The sequence below is a fragment of the Leucoraja erinacea genome, chromosome 5, assembly GCF_028641065.1.
Source record: "Leucoraja erinacea ecotype New England chromosome 5, Leri_hhj_1, whole genome shotgun sequence".
NCBI classification, from domain to species: Eukaryota; Metazoa; Chordata; class Chondrichthyes; order Rajiformes; family Rajidae; genus Leucoraja; species Leucoraja erinaceus.
Window position 1 is genome coordinate 3,746,088 of NC_073381.1, and position 22,422 is coordinate 3,768,509.

The following is a 22,422-nucleotide window of genomic DNA, read 5'->3' on the forward strand; positions in this document are numbered from 1 at the left end:
ATCATCATTATACATACCAGACAGGTTGCACCTGCTAGTGACTCCGAGTCCTTACTCCCTTCTGCAGCCACAACGGAGTATTTCAGGGAGCGCAACCCTGTACTAGACAGAGTGGGAGGAATACTGCAACCCTGCCAGGCGTTGTCACAGTTCATATGATTTAAGCAGAAGCATAGCCCCATTGGATCAAAGATTCGACTGCTTTGTTGATCCCCATGGTTGGGGTCTTTTATGAAGGATCTCCAACAGTCCCCTCAACTGAGCGAAAATTATCATGACGCAACCCTACTCCGCGGGTGTCTAATAGACACAGCTGAAAAAAGGCTTCCCAAACCAGGAGCTCTTTTTCTGGAGCCTCAATGGAGTTCCTCCATACAGCCACCCGCTCCAGTGGAGTCCCATTCTGTGCCGAAATGGCAAGTCAAATTTTCAACACCATATGGTGTATGATAATAAATGTCCTATCTGCTGCGATAGTCACAAACGTGACCGAACAGCAACCGCTATTAAAAACTACCAGCTCTATTTTTAACTACCTTAATCAGTTCTTTAGATTTTGACGTAAATTAAAGAACTATGTGTAATATATCAAAATGCCCCTACGAATAGAGCACACACATGTAGAGCACACACTATATGCTGAAACTAGCGTATGCTGCCTCAGCAGCATTTCTATGTTTAAAAATGTATAGGTGCTATGGCAGCTGAGGTTACCTAGCGTTCGCTGCCCTGGCCGCGGCTAACACCGGTCGCTGTTAACTTAGCAGCGATTCGAAACCTAGCCGCGGCTATATTTAAACACCATCTGCTGCTAATTTTAGCAGCGAGCTCCCAAGCCGCGCCGGCAGCCCCAACTCCTAATGGAGTTCCACGGTGGCTTAAAATCCGGCCGGCAATAACGAAACCGAGCTCCGAAATCGGCCGCCTGCTCCCGTACGGAGCGCCAATGGCGGCAGCCGCCAAGAGCGGCCGCCTCCATCAGCTACTCCGGGACCGCTGTCGCAGTGGCCCGCTGAAAGCAAATTTTACTTACCTGCCAGAGCAGTTGCGAACTGCTCCGACCCGCCGCATTGCGTCTCGCGTATAGACGCGCATGCGGACTGGCGGGCTCTTCACGTAGTAACTCACGTGACTTTGAAATAAAATACATTGATACATTAGTCACTGGAGGTTGAGTTGGGAGGCTTCCAGAGTTGGGCACAAAGATTATGCTGGATGATTAACCCACACCCATTCTTTGCCAAGTTCGTGCTGCCTGCTTGTTACCAGCTCGGTTCTCAACACTGTTTATTGTAGCTGCTGAATCATCCGACCACAACTAGAGAGCAGTCCTGAGCTACTATCTACATCATTGGAAACCCTCGGACTATCTTTGATCGGACTTTACTGGCTTTACCTTGCGCTAAATAGTATTCACATTATTCCCGTTATCATGTATCTGTACACTGTGGATGGCTCGATTGTAATCGTGCATTAGACAATAGACAATAGACCAGGGGTCGGCAACCTTGTTCTGCATAGGGGCCAGGACCCATGTCTTTGAGCGGATGGTGGGCCACATCTATCGCCATAGTTAATAAATCGAGGTAATAATACATACTAACTAATTTAGTAATCAGTAATAATACATAAATTAGTAATAATACATACTAATAATGCATACCAACTAGTGTGACACTTGGTGGTGTTTTTCCCATTAGTTTTCACGTGTTTTTCAATTAGTTTTCTGCAGTTCCCAGATCCCTCGCTTCCCCGGGACAGGCTGCAGTTCCCAGGTCACCTGCAAGCTCCGGGACTGGCTGTAGCGCCCAGATCGTGAAAACAAATTGAAACAAAAACGCCTGCGGGCCGGATGATTTTGGGTTACGGACCGGATCTGGCCCGTGGGCCGTAGGTTGCTGGCCCCTGCATTAGACAATAGGTGCAGGAGTGGGCCATTCGGCCCTTCGAGCACCACCATTCAATGTGATCATGGCTGATCATCCCCAATCAGTACCCCAGTACCCCTATTCCTTGACTCCGCTATTTTTAAGAGCTCTATCCAACTCTCTCTTGACAGCATCCAGAGAACCGGCCACAGACTCACAACTCTCTGTGTGAAAAAGTATTTCCCCATCTCTGTTCTAAAAGGCTTACCCCTTATTCTTAAACTGTGGCCCCTGGTTCTGGACTCCCCTAACATCATGAACATGTTCCCTGCCACCAGCATGTCCAAACCCTTAATAATCTTAAGTTTCAATAAGATATCCTCTCATCCTTCTAAATTCCAGAGTATATGTCCGGCCGCTCCACTTTCTCAGCATATGACAGTCCCGCCATCCTGGGAATTAACCTGGTGAACCTATGCTGCACTCCCTCAATAGCAAGCATGTCCTTCCTCAAATTTGGAGTCCAAAACTGCACACAATACTCCAGGTGTTGTCTCACTAGGGCCCTGTACAACTGCAGAACGACCTCTTTGCTCCTATACTCAACTGCTCTTGTAATGAAGGCCATTTGGCTTTCTCCGTTGCCTGCTGTACCTGCATGCTTACTTTTATTGTCTTTCTGCTGACTGGTTAGCACATAACAAAAGTTTTTAACTGTACCTCTGTACACTTGACAATAAACTAAACTCAACTGGAAAAAAAACTGAATTGAAATTGCTGAGACCATAGGGAATAGCGTGCCAATATAACAATCCATGAAGATTGCCCATGTACATTCTCCCTATGACCGCGTGCGTGGGTTTCTTCAGGGTGTTCAATTTCCTCCCACATTCCAAAGGCGTGCAGGTTTATAGGTTAATTGGCCCTGTAAATTATCCCCAGTGTGTAGGATCGAACTAATGTACTAGTGATCACTGGTCAGCGCGGGCTACGTTTTTTTCCCCCAATAAGCAAATGAAAATGCCCCGTCAGGAAAGGCGATTAACTAAAACAACCTACGGCTACCTTGACTACCCATAACTACATGGCGACCCCACTACAACTGCACTTACGACTACAGGATGATCGATTGTTCTCCAATTTTTGGTCGCAGAAAATTTTTCAACATGTTGAAAAATTTGCGGTGACCATACTGAGGCCGCGGCTAGTTCCCAGAATGCGGGAACTCCTCGTGACCATGAAGGAGACTCACCAGAGACCACCAACGAACATGTGGCGAGCGCAGAATCTCCTTCACTCGCCTGAAAAGTCGCCTAAGAGGGACAGGCCCATAAGGTGACTGCCAGGAACTAGTTTTAATGGAATTCACTTGTGACACCTGGCGACAACCTACGACAAACACCTACGTCAACCTACGACAAACACCTACGTCAACCTACGATAACCTATGACAACCTACGACAGCAAAAATTGTCGTCACTGTTGCCGAAAAATTTTCAACATGTTAAAAAATTTGCGCCAGTCACCTGTGGTCGCTCAAAAAATCGCCTAAGTGGGACAGGCTCATTAATGTGCAGGGATCGCTGGTCGGCGTGGACTAGGAGGGCCAAAGACCTGTCTCCGTGCTGTTTCTAAATTAAAACTAACACTAAATAGGGTCCACGTGTAGAAATACTTCCTCGTGTAGTCGGCATGGACATGATGGGCTGGGTAACAACCTCCAGTGTCATTGAGAGTCTATGAACAGCTGACTCAACTTCCACACCTACTACATAACTATGGATTCAGTCTGATGTAGGATTCTGACCCGAAACGTCACCTACTCTCCTTTTCTCCTGAGATGCTGCCTGATTCGCTGAATTACTCCGGTATTTTGTGTTTATCTTCAGTGTTAAACCAGCATCTTCATCAGCATCCTTCCTATACTGTTCAGCACAAGAGAGCGGCAGGGTTGCTGCCTTACCGTGCCGGGGACCAGAGCTCGATCATGACCAGGGTTGTTGTCTGTGCAGAGTTTGTACGTTCTCCCTGTGACCGCGTGGGTTTCCTCCGGGTGCTCCGGTTTCCACCCACACTCCAAAGACGTCTAGGTTTGTAAGTGAATTGGCTTTGGTAAGAATTGTAAATTGTCCCTAGGTGCTGTTTTGATGGGATGAATGGCCTAATTCTGCTACATCACTCATGAACTAAAGGGGCTGTCCCACTTGGGCGACCTAATTGGCGAGTTTAGAAGAGTTTAGGAGAGTTTGAAGACCTCCTTCGACTATGTAGAAGATCTCTTCCGACCTCCTTCGACTATGTTGAAGACCAGCTACGACTAGCTATGACTGACTACGGGAAAATTGGACACTGAATAGTGTAGAGTGAAGACGACCTCCTTCGATCTCCCTTCGACCTCCCTTCGACTATGATGACGACTATCTACGACTACCTTCGACTACCCTCGATTACCTACGACTAACATTGGCAAATATATTAATTTTTTCCATGGCGACCTTTTTTTACTCGCAGGCATTTTTCAACATGTTGAAAAATACACCGCGACCTAGCTGAGGCCTCGAGTACGCAGGGACCACTCTCGAGCATGAAGGAGAGTTACAAAGACCTCCTACGACCTCGTGTCGACCATGCTGCGAGTACGAGTCGAGAACTCGCGGATTAGGGCGCCCAAGTGGGACAGCCCCTTAAACATCAGCGCCTCTTGCATTTGATTGATATTAACCCTTTTGTACTCTGTGATCTGCCTGTGTTATTTTCGCTCGCTCACCCGACAATAGCATCGCGATGTGGCCAATGCCGCCACTTATTCCAGCCGTGTTGTTCTGTGGATTTGGCAATTGACCAGGGACCAGAACTGCCATAAAGCTCTCGCTTGCATCTTATCTATTCCTGCACCTCTGCTTGCCTGAGGTCTGCTTCAGTATAAAATTAAAAACCGACCCACATTTGATGCAACCACACCCAATGTCATTATTTTTTATACATCATCTGAGAATTTTTACAAGGATATTGCCAGACCTCGAGGGCCTGAGCTGGAGGGAGAGGATGGGCAGGCTAGGACTTTTTCCATGGAGTGCAGGAGGGTGAAGGGTGATCTTATAGAGATGTATAAGATCACGAGGCGAATAGATAGGGTGAATGCAGTGAGTCTTTTAGAAACATAGAAATTAGGTGCAGGAGTAGGCCATTCGGCCCTTCGAGCCTGCACCGCCATTCAATATGATCATGGCTGATCATCCAACTCATTGTCCCGTACCTGCCTTCTCTCCATACCCCCTGATCCCCTTAGCCACAAGGGCCACATCTAACTCCCTCTTAAATATAGCCAATGAACTGGCCTCGACTACCCTCTGCAGCAGAGAGTTCCAGAGATTCACCACTCTGTGTGAAAGAAGTTCTTCTCATCTCGGTTTTAAAGGATTTCCCCCTTATCCTTAAGCTGTGACCCCTTGTTCTGGACTTCCCCAACATCGGGAACAATCTTCCTGCATCTAGCCTGTCCAACCCCTTAAGAATTTTGTACGTTTTTAAGTAAGTTTTTACCCCGGGTAAGTGAATCACGGACCAAGAATCAAAGAATCTGTGGAATTCATTGCCACAGACGGCTTTGGAGGCCAAGTCAGTGTATATTTTTAAGGCAGAGATAGATAGATTCTTGATTAGTACGGGCATCAGAGGTTATGGGGAGAGATAGATCAGCCATGATTGAATGACAGAGTAGGTTCGATGGGCCGAATGGCCTAATTCTACTATTCCTTGTGACGTGACCAGAGGAATTGGTTTTGAGGTGACAGTGCAAGATTTAACAGGAACCTGGCACCTGTAAATGAGGACTAAGGGGCCATTTTTATACATTTTGGTTTCACCATGTAGAAATTACAGCTGTGTTCATACACAGTCCCCCAATTTGTATAAAAATGGCCTTTATTAAAATCTGACAATGTGCACTTTAACCACATGTGATTTTTTTTCTATTACAAATCTCAAATTGTGGAGTACAGAGGCAAATAAATAAATGATGGGTCTTTGTCCCAAACATGTATCTGATCAAGAGTCTGATAACATCGGGGAAGAAGCTGTTCTTGAACTTGTCAGTACAGGCTTTCAAACATTCAGTTTAGTTTAGAGGTACAACACGGAAACAGGCCCTTCAGCCCTTCAGCTTACCTTATCCGTGCCGACCTGTGATTCCCTGCACATTAATACTATCCTACACACACCAGGGACAATTTACATTTATATCTCGCTAATTAACCTACAAACCTGCACGTCTTTGGAGTGTGGGAGGAAAACGAAGAACCCGGAGAAAACCCACGCAGGTCACGGGGAGAAGGTACAAACTCCGTACAGACAGGAGGCAGCAACGGTACTGCTGCGCCACCGTGCCGCCATGACATTTTGTATATTCTGCCTGATGGGAGAGGAGAGAATAAGGAATGGCCAGGGTGTGAGTGGTCCTTGATTATGTTAGCTGCTTTCCCAAGACAGCGAGACGTGCAGATGAAGTTGATGGAGTATAATTCACCCAGAGAGTTGTGAATTTATGGAATTCCCTGCCGCAGAGGGCAGTGGAGGCCAAATCACTGGATGGATTTAAGAGAGAGTTAGATAGAGCTCTAGGGGCTAGTGGAGTCAAGGGATATGGGGAGAAGGCAGGCACGGGATACTGAGTTGGACGATCAGCCATGATCACAATGAATGGCGGTACTGGCTCGAAGGGCCGAATGGCCTCCTCCTGCACCTATTTTCTATGTTTCTATAATTGCAAGTCCTGATGTGTCACTCCACGTTCTTGCACAGCTGTGAAGAAACACTGATAATTTGTCTGGGAAAATCTCCAAACGAGGTTATGAGCAAAGAAAGAGGGGACTGCAATGATAAATCACAAACAGTGACACATCAGGAATTGCAATCATACTCTCTCTCTCATTCTAGACTTCTTCCTGCAGCTGCACCTCCAGAACCTACTGTCTTATCTTCTTCTTCTTGCGTATGGCGTGCACAGCCTAAAGTTGTAGGTCTACCTGTTCTATTTGATCTTGTTTGTGCACGTCGGGGTGATTGCATTAAAGCCCTGTCCCACTGTACGAGTTCATTCAAGAGCTCTCCCAAGTAAAAAAAAATATATAACTCGTGGAAGCACATAGAATGTACGGAGCGGGTACATCGGAGCTCGGGGACGTCTCTTAACGGCTTGTAACGCTAACGGCAGGTACTCGGGAAACGCGGTAAGCTCGGGAAGACTCGTGAAGATTTTTCAACATGTTGAAAAATGTCCACGAGAGCCCCGAGTATCGACGAGCGGCCAATACCGTAAATCTCCGAGTTCGAATCAGGGCAAACTCGGGAGAACTCTTGAATGAACTCGTACAGTTGGGACTGAGCTTTCAGTCGAAAAACAGGGTGGACCACGTGAAGGTTGCAATCTCCCACTGCTTTGGTTGAATTCCATTATAAACAAATGTCGCTTCCTATTTTGCTGGCCTCTTTTGGGTCAACTGTTGCGTTTCGATGTCACTCAGGTTCGAATACCAACCTGTGCTGAGTTAATGGTCCTTGGGTGAGAGATATTATCATTGAACTGGCTTTGTAAGGAAACATTAAGGAAGTTCATTTAGGAAGGAGATGAGGAGAAATTTCTTTACTCAAAAGGTGGTGAATCTGTGGAATTTATTGCCACAGAAAGGCAAGTTAGTGGATATTTTTTAAGGCAGAGATTGAGAGATTCTTGATTAGTACGGGTATCAGGGGTTAAGCGGGGAAGGCAGGAGAATTTGGTAGAGAGGGAGAGATAGATCAGCCATGATTGAATGGCGGAGCAGACTTGATGGGCCGAATGGACTAATTCTGCTCCTATCACTCATGAACTTATGTATCTATAGTCTTTTTGCTGACAGGTTAGCACGCAACAAAAATGTTTTTCACTGTTCCTGTGCTCCAATAAACTGAGCTGAACAATGCAAAACAAAACAATGACGAATAGAAATAGATTCTTGCTATTGTTGTCTTTTCCATTCCATCATTCCGGAGAAAGTGGCAGAAACTGGTGTTGCCACTGACTCACGGACATCAGGTGTAGGAGGAGTGTGCAGTTCCACCCTGGTGTTGCTTGCAGTTAAGACTGAATTGCACACTGGAAGAATTTTGCCCAAGGCCAGTTCCATCTTCAGTGGCTTTCATGCGAGATTATTGTGTACAACACCTCTGTTCTCAAACCATCAAATAAAACTTGCCATTATATCAAACCAAGTGACAGCTCCTTGCATTAAATTAATTTTAATAGACGTGTTTAGACTTGATGGCCAAATTCTGCTCCTATCACTTATCATCATAATCATACTTTATTAGCCAAGTGTGTTTTGCAACATACGAGGAATTTAATTTGCCGTACAGTCGTACTAATAAAAATCAACAGAACACACAACATACATTTTAACATAAACATCCACCACAGTGACTCCTCCACATTCCTCACTGTGATGGAAGGCGAAAAAAAGTTCAATCTCTTCCCTTCTTTGTTCTCCCGCGGTCGGGGGCCTCGTGCCTTCCGTTGACGGGACGATCTTGACTCCCGTAGGCGGCGGCGAGCCCTCCACGTCGGGGCGATCAAGCTCCTGCATCGGGGCTATCTCAGCTCCCCGCGCCGGGAGATCTGGGTCGGGCCTACTCGAAACCTTCTGTGACTTTGTAGCTCCCGACTCGGTCTCTCCTGAGACTGTGAGCGCCGCGATGTTAAAGCCCGCAGGCCGCGGTTGGAGCGTCGATCCCAGGTAAGGGATCGGCTCCGATGGTAAGTCTGCGCCCCAGGTGGGGCGGGCTCAAAATAAGTCCCGAGCAAGGCCTCCAGCTCAATGATGTTAGACCTCAGAGCCACCGGATATACGATCCGGAAAACAATTGCATCTCCGGCAGGGTAAGAGATTGAAAAAAATAGTTTCCCTTGACAACCCTACCCCCACCCCCCCCCACGTGAAACAAACCAGAGAACATTAACACAAACTTTTAAAACACGCTAAAACTAACAAAAAAAATGACGAAGGGACAGACAGACTGTTGGCGAGGCTGCCATCGGGTACCATCCCATCATATGAACATGAACATGAATAACACTTTGATGGAATCATGAAGAATGGTATATAGAACGAGCTGCCAGAAGAGGAGGTTGAAGCAGATACTACAATAGCCTTTGAGTATAGAAGCTGGGATGTAATGTTAAAATTGTACAAGGCATTGGTGAGACCAAATCTGGAGTATGATGTACAATTTTGGTCGCCAAATTATAGGAAGGATGTCAACAAAATAGAGAGAGTACAGAGGAGATTTACTAGAATGTTGCCTGGGTTTCAACAACTACGTTACAGAGATAGGTTGAATAAGTTAGGTCTTTATTCTCTGGAGCGCAGAAGGTTAAGGGGGGACCTGATAGAGGTCTTTAAAATGATGAGAGGGATAGACAGAGTTGATGTGGACAAGCTTTTTCAATTTGAGAATAAGGAAGATTCAAACAAGAAGGCATGACTTCAGAATTAAGGGATAGAAGTTTAGGGGTAATATGAGGGGGAACTTCTTTACGCAGAGAGTGGTAGCTGTGTGGAATGAGCTTCCAGTGGAAGTGGTGGAGGCAGGTTCATTGGTATCATTTAAAAATAAATTGGATAGGCATATGGATGAGAAGGGAATGGAGGGTTATGGTATGAGTGCAGGCAGGTGGGACTAAGGGGAAAAAAAACATTTGTTCGGCATGGACTTGTAGGGCCGAGATGGCCTGTTTCCGTGCTGTAATTGTTATATGGTTATAAAAACATTTAAACAGGTACATGGATTGGAAAGATTCAGTTTAGTTTAGTTTATTAATGTCACGTATACCGAAGTACAGTAAAAATCTTTCTTGTTACGTGCGATCCGTTCAACGAAAAGACTGGACAGGATTACATGGGCTCCGCCCTTCCTTGGCCATCTGTTGCTAGCCCTGCTTTGTGCTGCAACTTTTCTTTCCTCCAGTTCCCTCCCCTCTACTTTCAGTCTGATGAAGAGTTCCAACCGAAAATGTCACCCACCTGTTTCCCCCAGAGACGCTGAGTTACTCCAGCACTTTCTGTCTATGCATGACTACAACAAAGCCATCCACAATGTTGGCACCTGGACAAAACCGGATGGTCGCGGGGAGAACGTACAAACTCCATACAGACAGCACCCGTAGTCAGTCTCTGGCGCTGTAACATAGACACATAGAAATTAGGTGCAGGAGTAGGCCATTCGGCCCTTCGAGCCTGCACCGCCATTCAATATGATCATGGCTGATCATCCAACTCAGTATCCCGTACCTGCCTTCTCTCCATACCCTCTGATCCCCTTAGCCACAAGGGCCACATCTAACTCCCTCTTAAATATAGCCAATGAACTGGCCTCGACTACCCTCTGCGGCAGAGAGTTCCAGAGATTCACCACTCTCTGTGTGAAAAAAGTTATTCTCATCTCATAGAAACATAGAAATTAGGTGCAGGAGTAGGCCATTCGGCCCTTCGAGCCTGCACCGCCATTTAATATGATCATGGCTGATCATCCAACTCAGTATCCCGTACCTGCCTTCTCTCCATACCCTCTGATCCCCTTAGCCACAAGGGCCACATCTAACTCCCTCTTAAATATAGCCAATGAACTGGCCTCGACTACCCTCTGCGGCAGAGAGTTCCAGAGATTCACCACTCTCTGTGTGAAACAAGTTCTCCTCATCTCGGTTTTAAAGGATTTCCCCCTTATCCTTAAGCTGTGACCCCTTGTCCTGGACTTCCCCAACATCGGGAGCAATCTTCCTGCATCTAGCCTGTCCAACCCCTTAAGAATTTTGTAAGTTTCTATAAGATCCCCTCTCAATCTCCTAAATTCTAGAGAGTATAAACCAAGTCTATCCAGTCTTTCTTCATAAGACAGTCCTGACATCCCAGGAATCAGTCTGGTGAACCTTCTCTGCACTCCCTCTATGGCAATAATGTCCTTCCTCAGATTTGGAGACCAAAACTGTACGCAATACTCCAGGTGTGGTCTCACCAAGACCCTGCACAACTGCAGTACAACCTCCCTGCTCCTATACTCAAATCCTTTTGCTATGAAAGCTAACATACCATTCGCTTTCTTCACTGCCTGCAGCAACTCAAGCCAGCAACTCAACCGCTGCGCCACCGTGCTGCCCAATAGGATAATCAAAGAGCCCGTACGTTCCTCCTAATAAGCAAGCAGTTCAGGCCAATGCATTAATGCTGCCTGGTTATCTCTCAAAGATCTCTCACATTGCAAAAAGATGATCTTTGGTCAGAATGACTCTCTATGCAAATCATCTTCATCTTCATCATCGTCGAAAACATCAACGGTGCCTTACAATGCCGTGTACGACAGTGATCGCAACTTCTACTGAAGTGTGGATGGCCGTTGGCCCGCCAGGGGCTCATCCGCCCTTTGACAGGTCTTGTTTTTGGTCCTGCTGGGGGCCCACAGCCCCCTCCTCATCTGGCAAACCAGGTGGGGGAGACGGTTTAGTCGCCGACTATCCGACCATGGAGCAGGTAGCACGGGATTACATGTGCAGAAGCAAACTAAAAATGTTTGGATACTGTAGGCCTTCACAATATTTTTAGTTTAGTTTAGAGATACAGCACGGAGACAGGTCCTCGGCCCACTGAGTCCGTGCCGACCAGCGATCCCCGCACATTAGCACGATCCTACACACACCAGGGACAATTTACACTCATACCAAGCTGATTAACCTACGAACCTGTGTGTCTCTGAAGTGTGGGAGGAAACCCTGAAACCCTGAGGACTGATCCAGGATGGGGAGGAATCTGCCTACAGACAGGAAGTGACACAGCTGGCGGCCTGGTGCCATTGCAACAACTTGGAGCTCAATGCTCTTAAGACAGTGGAATTGATAGTAGAATTTAGGAGAGCTGCCCCCTCCCCTCACCCCACTCACCATCAACAACACCACAGTCACATCTGTGGAGTCTTTTAAGTTCCTGGGAACCATCATCTCCAAGGACCTTAAGTGGGGGGGCTACCATCGACTCCACAGTCAAAAAGGCACAACAGAGAATGTACTTCCTGCAACAGCTGAGGAAGCACAATCTGCCACAGGCAATGATGGTCCAATTCTACACGGCCATCATAGAGTCTGTCCTCACCTTCTCCATCATGATCTGGTTTGGCTCAGCCACCAAGCACTACACCTGGAGGCTGCAGCGAATCGTCTGAGAAGGTTGTTGGCTGTAACCTTCCCTCCATTGACGAACTGTACACTGCAAGGGCCAGGAAGCGAGCGGGTAAGATCATCTCTGACCCCTCTCACCCTGGCCACAAACTTTTTGAATCACTTCCCTCTGGAAGGCGACTCCGGACTGTCAAAGCTGCCACAGCCAGACATAAAAACATTTTTTTTCCACGAGCAGTAGCTCTACTCAATAACCAAAAATCTGCAGCCTCCTTTTGCTCTGGTATTTTATTTAATTCACATGTTTAATCAATAATGTTTTATTATTAATGTTTAATGTTTTATGTGTCATTCCTAGCTGTCACTGTATGTCATTGTCACTTGCGGGCAGAGCACCAAGGCAAATTCCTTGTATGTGAATACTTGTGCAATTCATTCATTCAAAACCCATGCAGAATGCACAAACCCTGCACAGACAGCACCCGTAGTCGGGATCGAACCCGGGTCTCCGGCGCTGTGAGGCAGCAACTCTTCAGCTGCGTCACCGTGCCACCCTAAACGTATAACCTTTTTAAAAGACTGCAGAAGAGAAAAAATGAAGTGGACTATGATTTAATGAATTATATAAACAGTTTTGCATTAGGGCAATTTCTGGAGAGAAAAAACGAATATAAATTTTCTTTATGTGTACTTTGTCAGTGTATTTTACAACTATCAAAGGTTGAAAGTTCTTGAACCTTGCATGTGTGTGTTTATATATACATTTGTTTTACTGCATCGTCATGTATTGCTTGTAAGACTGAGATCCCTTTCACCAAGAAACATCAGATCCAACTTTCTTTCAAGATTAATGATGCTCTTAAAATGATTGTTTGATGTCTCCCCTTTGGTGTCTGCTGGCTTGGTAAATCCTTTTTTGACCTGACCACTGGCTATAACTCCAATTGCCACGGCAAGATCTTTCACCGTAATCTATGGGCCACAGACGTCAGACTGTGGTTTTCCCATGTAGATGGAATCAATTAAATAGATTTTTACTGATGAGTGGGAGAAAGGTTAAACATTTGTGAGAACCTAAACAAAAACTGTCCAGACTTCTAGTTTAACCACATAACCCGTCTGGTCTTAGTTTCTTACTAATTTTGTAGAGAATGTTAGTTCAAGCTGTTTGTTGTTTTTTTTTTAGCAAGCCATGTCTACTGTGAGTATTTGACAGGATGCTCAATTTGTTAATTTTCCCGTCGTTAAACAGCAGAATGATTAAGGCTCTCGTGCTCCTGTGTCCAGCCAAGCCACCTCATCTTCTGAAGGGGCTGTCCCACTGTACGAGATAATTCAAGAGCTCTCCCGAGTTTAAAAAAAAATCAAACGCGTGGTAAGCACGTAGAATGTACGTAGCGGGTACGTCGGAGCTCGGGACGTCTCTTAGCGGCTCGTAACGCTAACGGCAGGTGCTCGGGAAACGCGGTAAGCTCGGGAAGACTCGTGAAGATTTTTCATCATGTTGAATAATGTCCACGAGAGACCCGAGTACCTACGAGCGGCCATTACCGTAATTCTCCGAGTTCGAATCAGGGGAAACTTGGGAGAACTTGAATTACCTCGTACAGTGGGACAGGCCCTTAACTTTGGTTTTAATTTGCTTTAGTTTAGAGATACAGCATGAACAAGTTAGGGCTTTATTCTTTGGAGCGCAGAAGGTTAAGGGGGGACTTGATAGAGGTCTTTAAAATGATGAGAGGGATAGACAGAGTTGACGTGGAAAAGCTTTTCCCACTGAGAGTAGGGAAGATTCAAACAAGGGGACATGACTTGAGAATTAAGGGACTGAAGTTTAGGGGTAACATGAGGGGGAACTTCTTTACTCCGAGAGTGGTAGCTGTGTGGAATGAGCTTCCAGTGAAGGTGGTGGAGGCAGGTTCGTTTTTATCATTTAAAAATAAATTGGATAGTTATATGGATGGGAAGGGAATGGAAGGTTATGGTATGAGCGCAGGTATATGGGACTAGGGGAGATTATGTGTTCGGCACGGACTAGAAGGGTCGAGATGGCCTGTTTCCGTGCTGTAATTGTTATATGGTTATATGTTATATGGTTAAATAGGCCCTTTGGCTCAGCATGTCTGCACCGACCAGTGATCCCCGCACACCAACACTATCCTACACACACAAGGGACAATTTACATGTATACCAAGCCAACTAACCTAACAAATCAGTATGACTTTGGAGCGTGAGAGGAAACCGAAGATCTCGGAGAAAACCCACGCATATCACAGGGAGAACGTACAAGCACTGTACTGACAGCACCCGTACTCAGGATTGAACTCAGGTCTCTGGCGCTGTGAGGCAGCAACTCTACCGCTGCGCCACCGTGCTGCCATTGTATTAAATGAAAACACTTGACAAGTTGACCGACCCGCGGTTAGATTTTACATGCGTGCTCATACACACACATATGCACGTATGCGCGCGCGCGCACACACACACACACACACCCCTACCTTCCCTCCACCCCTCCCGTCCCAAAGTGGACCTTGCCCATTGCATTCTTCAACATTACCTGACATTATTATACAAAAATGTTTTTCTCTAGGTGCTCTGGTTTAAGGTCATAAGGAATAGGAGTAGATTAGGCCATTTGGCCCATCAAGTCTACACCGCCATTCAATCATGGCTGATCTATCTCTTCCTCCTAACCCCATTCTCCTGCCTTCTCCCCCTAACCTCTGACAGCCGTACTAATCAAGAATCTATCTCTGCCTTAAAAATCTCCGCTGATTTGGCCTCCACAGCCACCTGTGGCAAAGAATTCCACAGATTATTCACTCTCTGACTCAAGAAATTCCTCCTCATCTCCGTCCTTTCATTCTATGACCTCTTGTCCTAGACTCTCCCACGAGTAGAAACACACTCTCCACATCCACTCCATCCAGTCCTTTCACTATTCTGTACATTTCAATGAAGTCCCCCCTCATTCTTCTAAACTCCAGAGATTACAAGCTCAGTGCCGACAAATGCCCATCGTAGGTTTGCCTACTCTTTTCCTGTTTCTTCCCACATCCCAAAGATGTGCGGATTTGTAGGTTAATTGTCGCTCTGCAAATTGCAGTGGATAGGGAGTAGTGTGTAGGGAGTGAATCTGGATAACATGGAACTAGTATTCAGGTAATCGATGGTCGGCCTAGACACGATGGGCCGAAGGGCCTGTTTCCATGCAGTATCTCTAAACTAAAACAAAACTATATTGTGAAACCTGCAGTGTGAGGAGGTTGTATATATAATGCCACATCTAAAGCTGGTTAAGGCTGGTTAAGTGTCTGAAAGTTTAGTTTATTGTCACGTGTACCGAGGTACAGTGAAAAGCTTTTGTTGTGTGCTAACCAGTCAGCAGAGAGACCATACATGATTACAATCGACCCATTTACAGTGTATACACGATAAAGGAATAGCGTTTATTGCAAGATAAAGCCTGTAAAGTCCGATCAAAGATAGTCCGAGGGTCACCAATGAGGTAGATAGTAGTTCAGGACTGCTCTCTTGTTGTGGTAGGATGATTCAGTTGCCTGATAACAGCTGGGAAGAAACTGTCCCTGAATCTGGAGGTGTACGTTTTCACACTTCTGTACCTTTTGCCCGATGGGAGAGGGGAGAAGAGGGAGTGGCCAGGGTGTGACTCGTCCTTGATTATGCTGCTGGCCTCGCCGAGGCAGTGAAAAATGAAAATATATAATGTGCATACATATATGTTTATACGTGATGCTCTGCAAATCAATCTGTAGGAATGTGCTTTTAACAATAAGACTTAAATTGTCAAAATCATAAGATCATATGTGATAGGAGCAGAATTAGGCCATTCGGCCCATCGTCTACTCCGCCATTCAATCATGGCTGATCTATCTCTCCCTCCTAATCCCATTCGCCTGCCTTCTCCCCATAGCCCCCGACACCCGGAGAGCATATTGAAATCTCACGTATAACTATGAAAATTAAGTGTGCAATCTGTGTGGCCTCTGCTGTTCTACCCAAATAGCTAGGCTAATTTTTGATTTGGGGTATTGTGAGCAGTTTTGGGCCCAATATCTAAGGAAGGATGTGCTGGTGTTGGAGAGAGGTCCAGAGGAGGTTTACAAGAATGATCCCAGGGTTGATTGGGTTAACATATGATGAGCGTTTGACGGCACTGGGCCTGTACTCGCTGGAGTTTTGAAGGGGGGGGGGACCTCATTGAAACTTACCGAATAGTGAAAAGCCCTGAGTGTGGAGAGGATATTTCCACTAGTGGGAGAGTCTTGGACCAGAGGCCACAGCTACAGAATAAAAGGACTTACTTTTAGAAAGGAGATGAGGAGGAACTTCTTTATTCAGGGGGTGGTGAACCTGTGGAATTCATTGCCACAGACGGCTGTGGAGGCCAAGTCAATGGATATTTCTATGGCGGAGAATGACAGATTCTTGATTGGTATGGGTGTCAGGGGTTACGGGGAGAAGGCAGGAGAATGGGGTTGGGAGGGAAAGATAGAACATCCATGATTGAATGGCTAAGTGGACTTGATGGGCCGAATGGCCTAATTCTGCTCCTAGAACTTATGTACTTATGAATTCATCGTTTGTTCCAATTCCTTAATGATACCATTCCCCGGCAAAATTGGAGCTGTGCATAACCACTGTTTGAAGTAACTCGCTTTTTGTTTTTGTTCTTGTTCTTGCACACTAGATATGGAGAAGCAATATCAAGTGGTGATCCACGGGATTGAACCCATGCTGGAAACGCCTTTGCAGTGGCTGAGCGAGTACCTGAGCTACCCAGACAATTTCCTGCACATTAGCATCGTCCCCGTGCCCAGAGACTGAGGGGGCGAGCAACACGATGGGAGAGCGAAGCCCGCCGGCGCCCCTGGTCCCCGGACTTGCCTCAGCGGGTGCCGCTTCCCACTTCCGCGGGAGCCTGTCGGATAGCAGCTGGAGCCGGAACTACCAGCCGCTCGCTGCAAGCCCTGACGGGAAGAGGTCCCCAGCACCAGATGAGGGTCCCAGTTTGTATCGCCACCATAAACCTGCTATTGTCGTCAAAATACTCAACTGCAACCCGAACACTTTCCCAAGCCACTTGTTGTCACGTTTCTTCGTGGAAGGCAGAGGGTGATATTTTCGAAGGCTCCAAGCAACGGAAACGCGTCGCACTTGATTTCTGATGAACAAATCATCGTGGGGGGGGGGTAGGGTCTATCCAAAAGTGACGGTCATTTTAATTGCAGAATGAGAGGATGGAAAGACACACGTCGTTGCTTCCCAAAGGATATGCTGCCTCTCACAATAACAAATTCTTCAAGATTTGCAGATATGGTTTGCAGATTTGCCATCATTTGTTTTTTTTCTCTCTCTCGAATACTCGACCACTCTCTCCCTTCGTTCCTGCCTCCTTGAGGGCCTGTCCCACCAGCATGCAATTGCATGCGTCTAGCGCGACCAAACGTAGTCGTTTGAGGCGTACGGCCTCGCGGGGCCGGTCCCACTTCGATCGGCGGAGGCGTATGGAGTTGTGCGGGGCTGGTCCCGACATCGCGCGGGTCTCCGAAAAACTGACTGTCGGCCCGCAGCCGCATTGTGGCCGTACGCAGCGCCTTGACGGGCGTCCACGGCGTCTTGATGGCGTACGCCTAGTGCGTGGCGTTGCGCGATGACGTCACCGCCCGACGCCGTGCGACGTCCAAATTCAGTCGGCCCGCCTCCTGCCCAGGTGATTGGTCAGTATGATGTCGGGACCAGCCCCGCACAACTCCAGATGCCTCCGCGGTTGGAAGTGGGACCGGCCCCGCGAGGCTGCACGCCTCAAGCCACCATGTTTGGTCACGCTAGACGCACGCAAACGCATGTTGGTGGGATAGGCCCTTTATATGATCTCTCTCTCTCTCTCTCTCTCTCTCTCTCTCTCCGCCTATTCCACTCTCCCCGTCTTTCCATCTCTCCCTGTTATCTTCCTCGTACATTTCACCTCCTGCCCACCCCCAATCCAACTCGCGATCCTCAGTATGTCACAATGTCAAACGTACCACCGTAAACTCTAAATATTTCCAATTATTATCAGGATTAAATCTATGAGCCATCCCACATTTTGTACCCGTCAAAGTACGCCCATATGTACCATCAATCATTTTTGTTTTGTCTAATGGTTTGCATTTTCGTGGTTACGAGCTCAACACACACTTGGTATTTTTAAAGATACTCACAATGGCATTTGTTTTGTATGTATAGATAATGGGAAGAATTTCTTAACTGCTTTCATTAGATTGTATACCCTTTTCAGGAATGTCTTTTGTATTGCAGGGTTTTTGGCACAATCATGTATTTCAGGCATATTTCGTCTTCTAAATAAAAGCCACTATTAATATTTTGAACATGCAGATGACTGAGGTATTCTCTGATCAACAAACTCTTTTCCCACGCCCCTCCCAATGGTTTTGACGTGACGTTCAGGAGATGGGTTGGCATCGCTTAATAAAGACAGATTAGGATTCACCTTAATGATGTTTCCCAAAGCATTATCCAACTCTTGTGGCCAAAAACTGTAGTGATTTTTGAGTGGGTGAGGGGTATATCGAGGGTGGGAATTATATGGAACGATCTTCGTTAAATTAGGATTGCATATCTCAAATGCCAAGAACTGCACTAATAGACAATAGGCAATAGGTGCAGGAGTAGGCCATTCGGCCCTTCGAGCCATTCAATGTGATCATGGCTGATCATCCACAATCAGTACCCCGTTCCTGCCTTCTCCCCATATCCCCTGACTCCGCTATCTTTAAGAGCCCTATCCAGCTCTCTCTTGAAAGCACCCAGAGAACCTGCCTCCACCGCCCTCTGAGGCAGAGAATTCCACAGACGCACCACTCTCTGAGAAAAAGTGTTTCCTCGTCTCCGTTCTTATTCTTAAACTGTGTGGCCCCTGGTTCTGGACTCCCCCAACATCGGGAACATGTTTCCTGCCTCTAGCGTGTCCAAACCCTTAACAATTTTAGATGTTCTACCATCATACAATCTAACTATTCACTTATGCTGTGTCATGAAAAATACCTACCATAACTTGCTTGCAGTAACTCTTAAACATTTGTGACTTTATTCTGGGCATTGCCTAGATGGCCACGGCTGAAGAAGGAGGGGTCTCGACCCAAAACGTCACCTATTCCTTTTCTCCAGAGATGCTGTCTGACCCGCTGAGTTACTCCAGCTTTTTTGTGTCTGTATCTTCTGTCTGTGGAGAAACTTAAAATGACAAGCAATTGAAAAATCTTGCCTTCAGAAGCCTGGTGTATAATTGATGACAACTAACATGTTTTCCATCAATTCCACGAGACAAAAATCGGCTTATACGTATTACCTGAACTAATTACAATAAACGATCGCTATCCGAATATTTCCTTATTTCATAGAGTGATACAGCGTGGAAACAGGCCCTCCAACCCAACGCCCACACTAGCCAACATGTCCCTCCTGCCAGCATTTGGCCCATATCCCTCCAAACCTGTCCTATCCATGTACCTGTCTACCTGTGAAACGATGGGATAGTCCCTGCCTCAACTACCTCCTCTGGCAGCTCATCCCATCCCATATGCCCACCACCTTTTCTGTGAAAAAAGTTACCTCTCAGATTCCTATTAAATCTTTCCCCCTTCACCTTAAACATATGTCCTCTGGTGCTCGATTCGGAGGACATAGGTTTATGCATCTACCCGACCCATTCCCCTCGTGATTTCACACACCTCCATAATATCACCCCCTCATCCTCCTGGTGTTGTTTCTAATGGCCCTGCCCCACTGTACGAGCTCATTCAAGAGCTCTCCCGAGTTTTTAAAAAAATCAAACTCGTGGTAAGTACGTAGAATGTACGTAGCGGGTACATCGGAGCTCGGGGACGTCTCTTAGCGGCTCGTAACGCTAACGGCAGGTACTCAGGAAATGCGGTATGCCCGTGAAGATTTTTCAACATGTTGAAAAATGTCCACGAGAGCCCCGAGTACCTACGAGCGGCCATTACCGTAATTCTCCGAGTTCGAATCAGGGCAAACTCGGGAGAACTCTTGAATGAACTCGTACAGTGGGACAGGGCCATTACACAGGAAAGATTTATAATTTGCAAATACAATTGGGCTTTAAACCAAGAGGATGAAGGATTAAAATGCAGCATCACTGAAGAGAGACCATTTTACCACGAGGACGAGAAACTTGCTTGACAGAGCTTTTGAAACCAATTTGAGAAGGTTGAAAATGATCAATAACTAGTGCAAATTCACTTGCATGGTTTTTTTCCCACTGTTGTCATTTGCCACTCATCAGGACAGTGAAAATGCTGTCTTCCAAAAGACATAGTAATCCTCACACATGACCTTTTAACACGTGGTCATCCAAGTCTGCATTCCTTTACATAGAAACATAGAAAATAGGTGCAGGAGTAGGCCATTCGGCCCCTCGAGCCTGCACCGCCATTCAATATGATCATGGCCGATCATCCAACTCAGTATCCTGTACCTGCTTTCTCTCCATACCCCCTGATCCCTTTAGCCACAAGGGCCACATCTTAAATATAGCCAATGAACTGGCCTCAACCACCTTCTGTGGCAGTGAATTCCACAGATTCACCACTCTCTGTGTGTGAAAAATGTTTTTCTCATCTCGGCCCTAAAAGATTTCCCCCTTATCCTTAAACTGTGACCCCTTGTTCTGGGCTTCCCCAACATCGGGAACAACCTTCCTGCATCTAGCCTGTCCAACCCCTTAAGAATTTTGTAAGTTTCTATAAGATCCCCCCTCAATCTTCTAAATTCTAGCGAGTACAAGCCGTTTTGCCTTTGATGAACGGATAGCCTGTCTTCACTGAAGCATGTTTGCTGGTACTTTCCTTAACATCATCTATCCTTTGCTTCACGGCACTAGAAAACCTTGTGTCTAAATTGGAATGGATGATGGCACAATGGGCGTTTTAATTTGCCATGATCAAACATTTGTAATAAAGATTGTTTAAAGGCTTATTAATAAACTGAATGAAAATTAACAGCTCCTACTTTGCTGGGCGCCAAATCTCTTTTATGGATGTGAACTAGCATAGTTTGTTACTGTTACCCCCCTGTATACCGAAAATACTACAGGCAATATGTTTGCTTGCTTAATGCCACTGTTCAAGGTTCGGAATGCTAGCCTGCCTGTTATACAAATTCAAACAGCGAAAGTCTCCTTCTGATGTGCGGGAGGGAACTGCAGATGCTGGTTTAAACCGAAGATAGACGCAAAAAGCTGGAGTCACTCAGCGGGGACAGGCAGCATCTCTGGAGAGAAGGGATGAGTGACGTTTCGGGTCGAGACCCTTCTTCTTCAGACGAAGTCTGAAGAAGAAGGGTCTCGACCCGAAACGTCACCCATCCCTTCTCTCCAGAGATGCTGCCTGTCTCACTGAGTGACTCCAGCATTTTGTGTCTGTCAAAGTCTCCTTCTAATGTCTCCTAATTTCTAATCTTTCGAAATAATGTAACGCGGTGCTTGTAATTCTTCAGTACTCCTGTTAGCTGTTTCAATTATGCAACAAAACAAACTCTTTTGATAATAAAAAATGCCCTTTTACTTCATATTCTTTGTGTTTTGTGTATCTTCCACTTAAAAAAAAACACTAACCAGAACGTTTTTCAACATATGTGGTAATATTCTCTCTGGCTTTCTCCTCTATTTAAATTAACTATGATATGAATCATCAGAAAATAAGGTTTCTGCTGCCTCACAGCACCAGAGTCACGGGTTCAATCCTGACCTCGGGTGCTGTCTTTGGAGTTGGCACGTTCTCCCTGTGATGCGCGTGGACTTTTATCCGGGTGCTCCGGTTTCCTGCCACATCCCAAAGACATACGGGATTGCTGGCCCCTACAATTGTGGGATAAGATAGAACCAGTGTTAACGGGCGATCGATAGTCTGCACGGACTAGTCAGCGGGCCAAAGGGCCGGTTTCCATGCTGTATCTCTAAACAATGGTGGCGCAGCGGTAGAGTTGCCGCCATACAGCGCCAGAGACCTGGGTTCGATCCTGACCACGGGTTTGATCCTGACTACTGGTGCCGTCCGCGGAGTTTGTACGTTTTCCGTGGGTTTTCTCCAGGTGCTCCGGTTTCCGCCCACACTCCAAAGACGTACAGGTTTGTAGGCTAATTTGCTTGGGGAGATTATAAATTGTCCCTAGTGTGTGTAGGGTAGTGTTAGCGTGTGGGGATCGCTGGCCGGCGCAGACACGGTGGGTCGAAGGGCCTGTTTTCTGCGCTGCATCTCTAATCGAAACTAAACAAAGATGGCGCCCAGCCTAGGCGACTATTTGTA

General features: G+C 46.4%; 1 protein-coding gene across 3 annotated transcripts in view; it reads left to right on the forward strand.

Annotated features, from left to right (window-relative positions):
* atg5 (ATG5 autophagy related 5 homolog (S. cerevisiae)) overlaps positions 1-21,433 on the forward strand; it is a 161,502-nt gene extending 140,069 nt beyond the window's left edge. For 2 of the 3 annotated variants that reach the window (XM_055635005.1, XM_055635007.1), the window contains one exon: positions 16,785-17,652. In XM_055635005.1, the coding sequence (XP_055490980.1) occupies positions 16,785-16,921 (137 nt within the window). In that variant the 3' untranslated portion in view covers positions 16,922-17,652. Of the gene's footprint in view, positions 1-16,784; positions 17,653-17,953 lie in introns of those variants that run through there. The other variant, XM_055635006.1, reaches the window with a different exon arrangement.
* Positions 21,434-22,422: the final 989 nt, after the last annotated feature.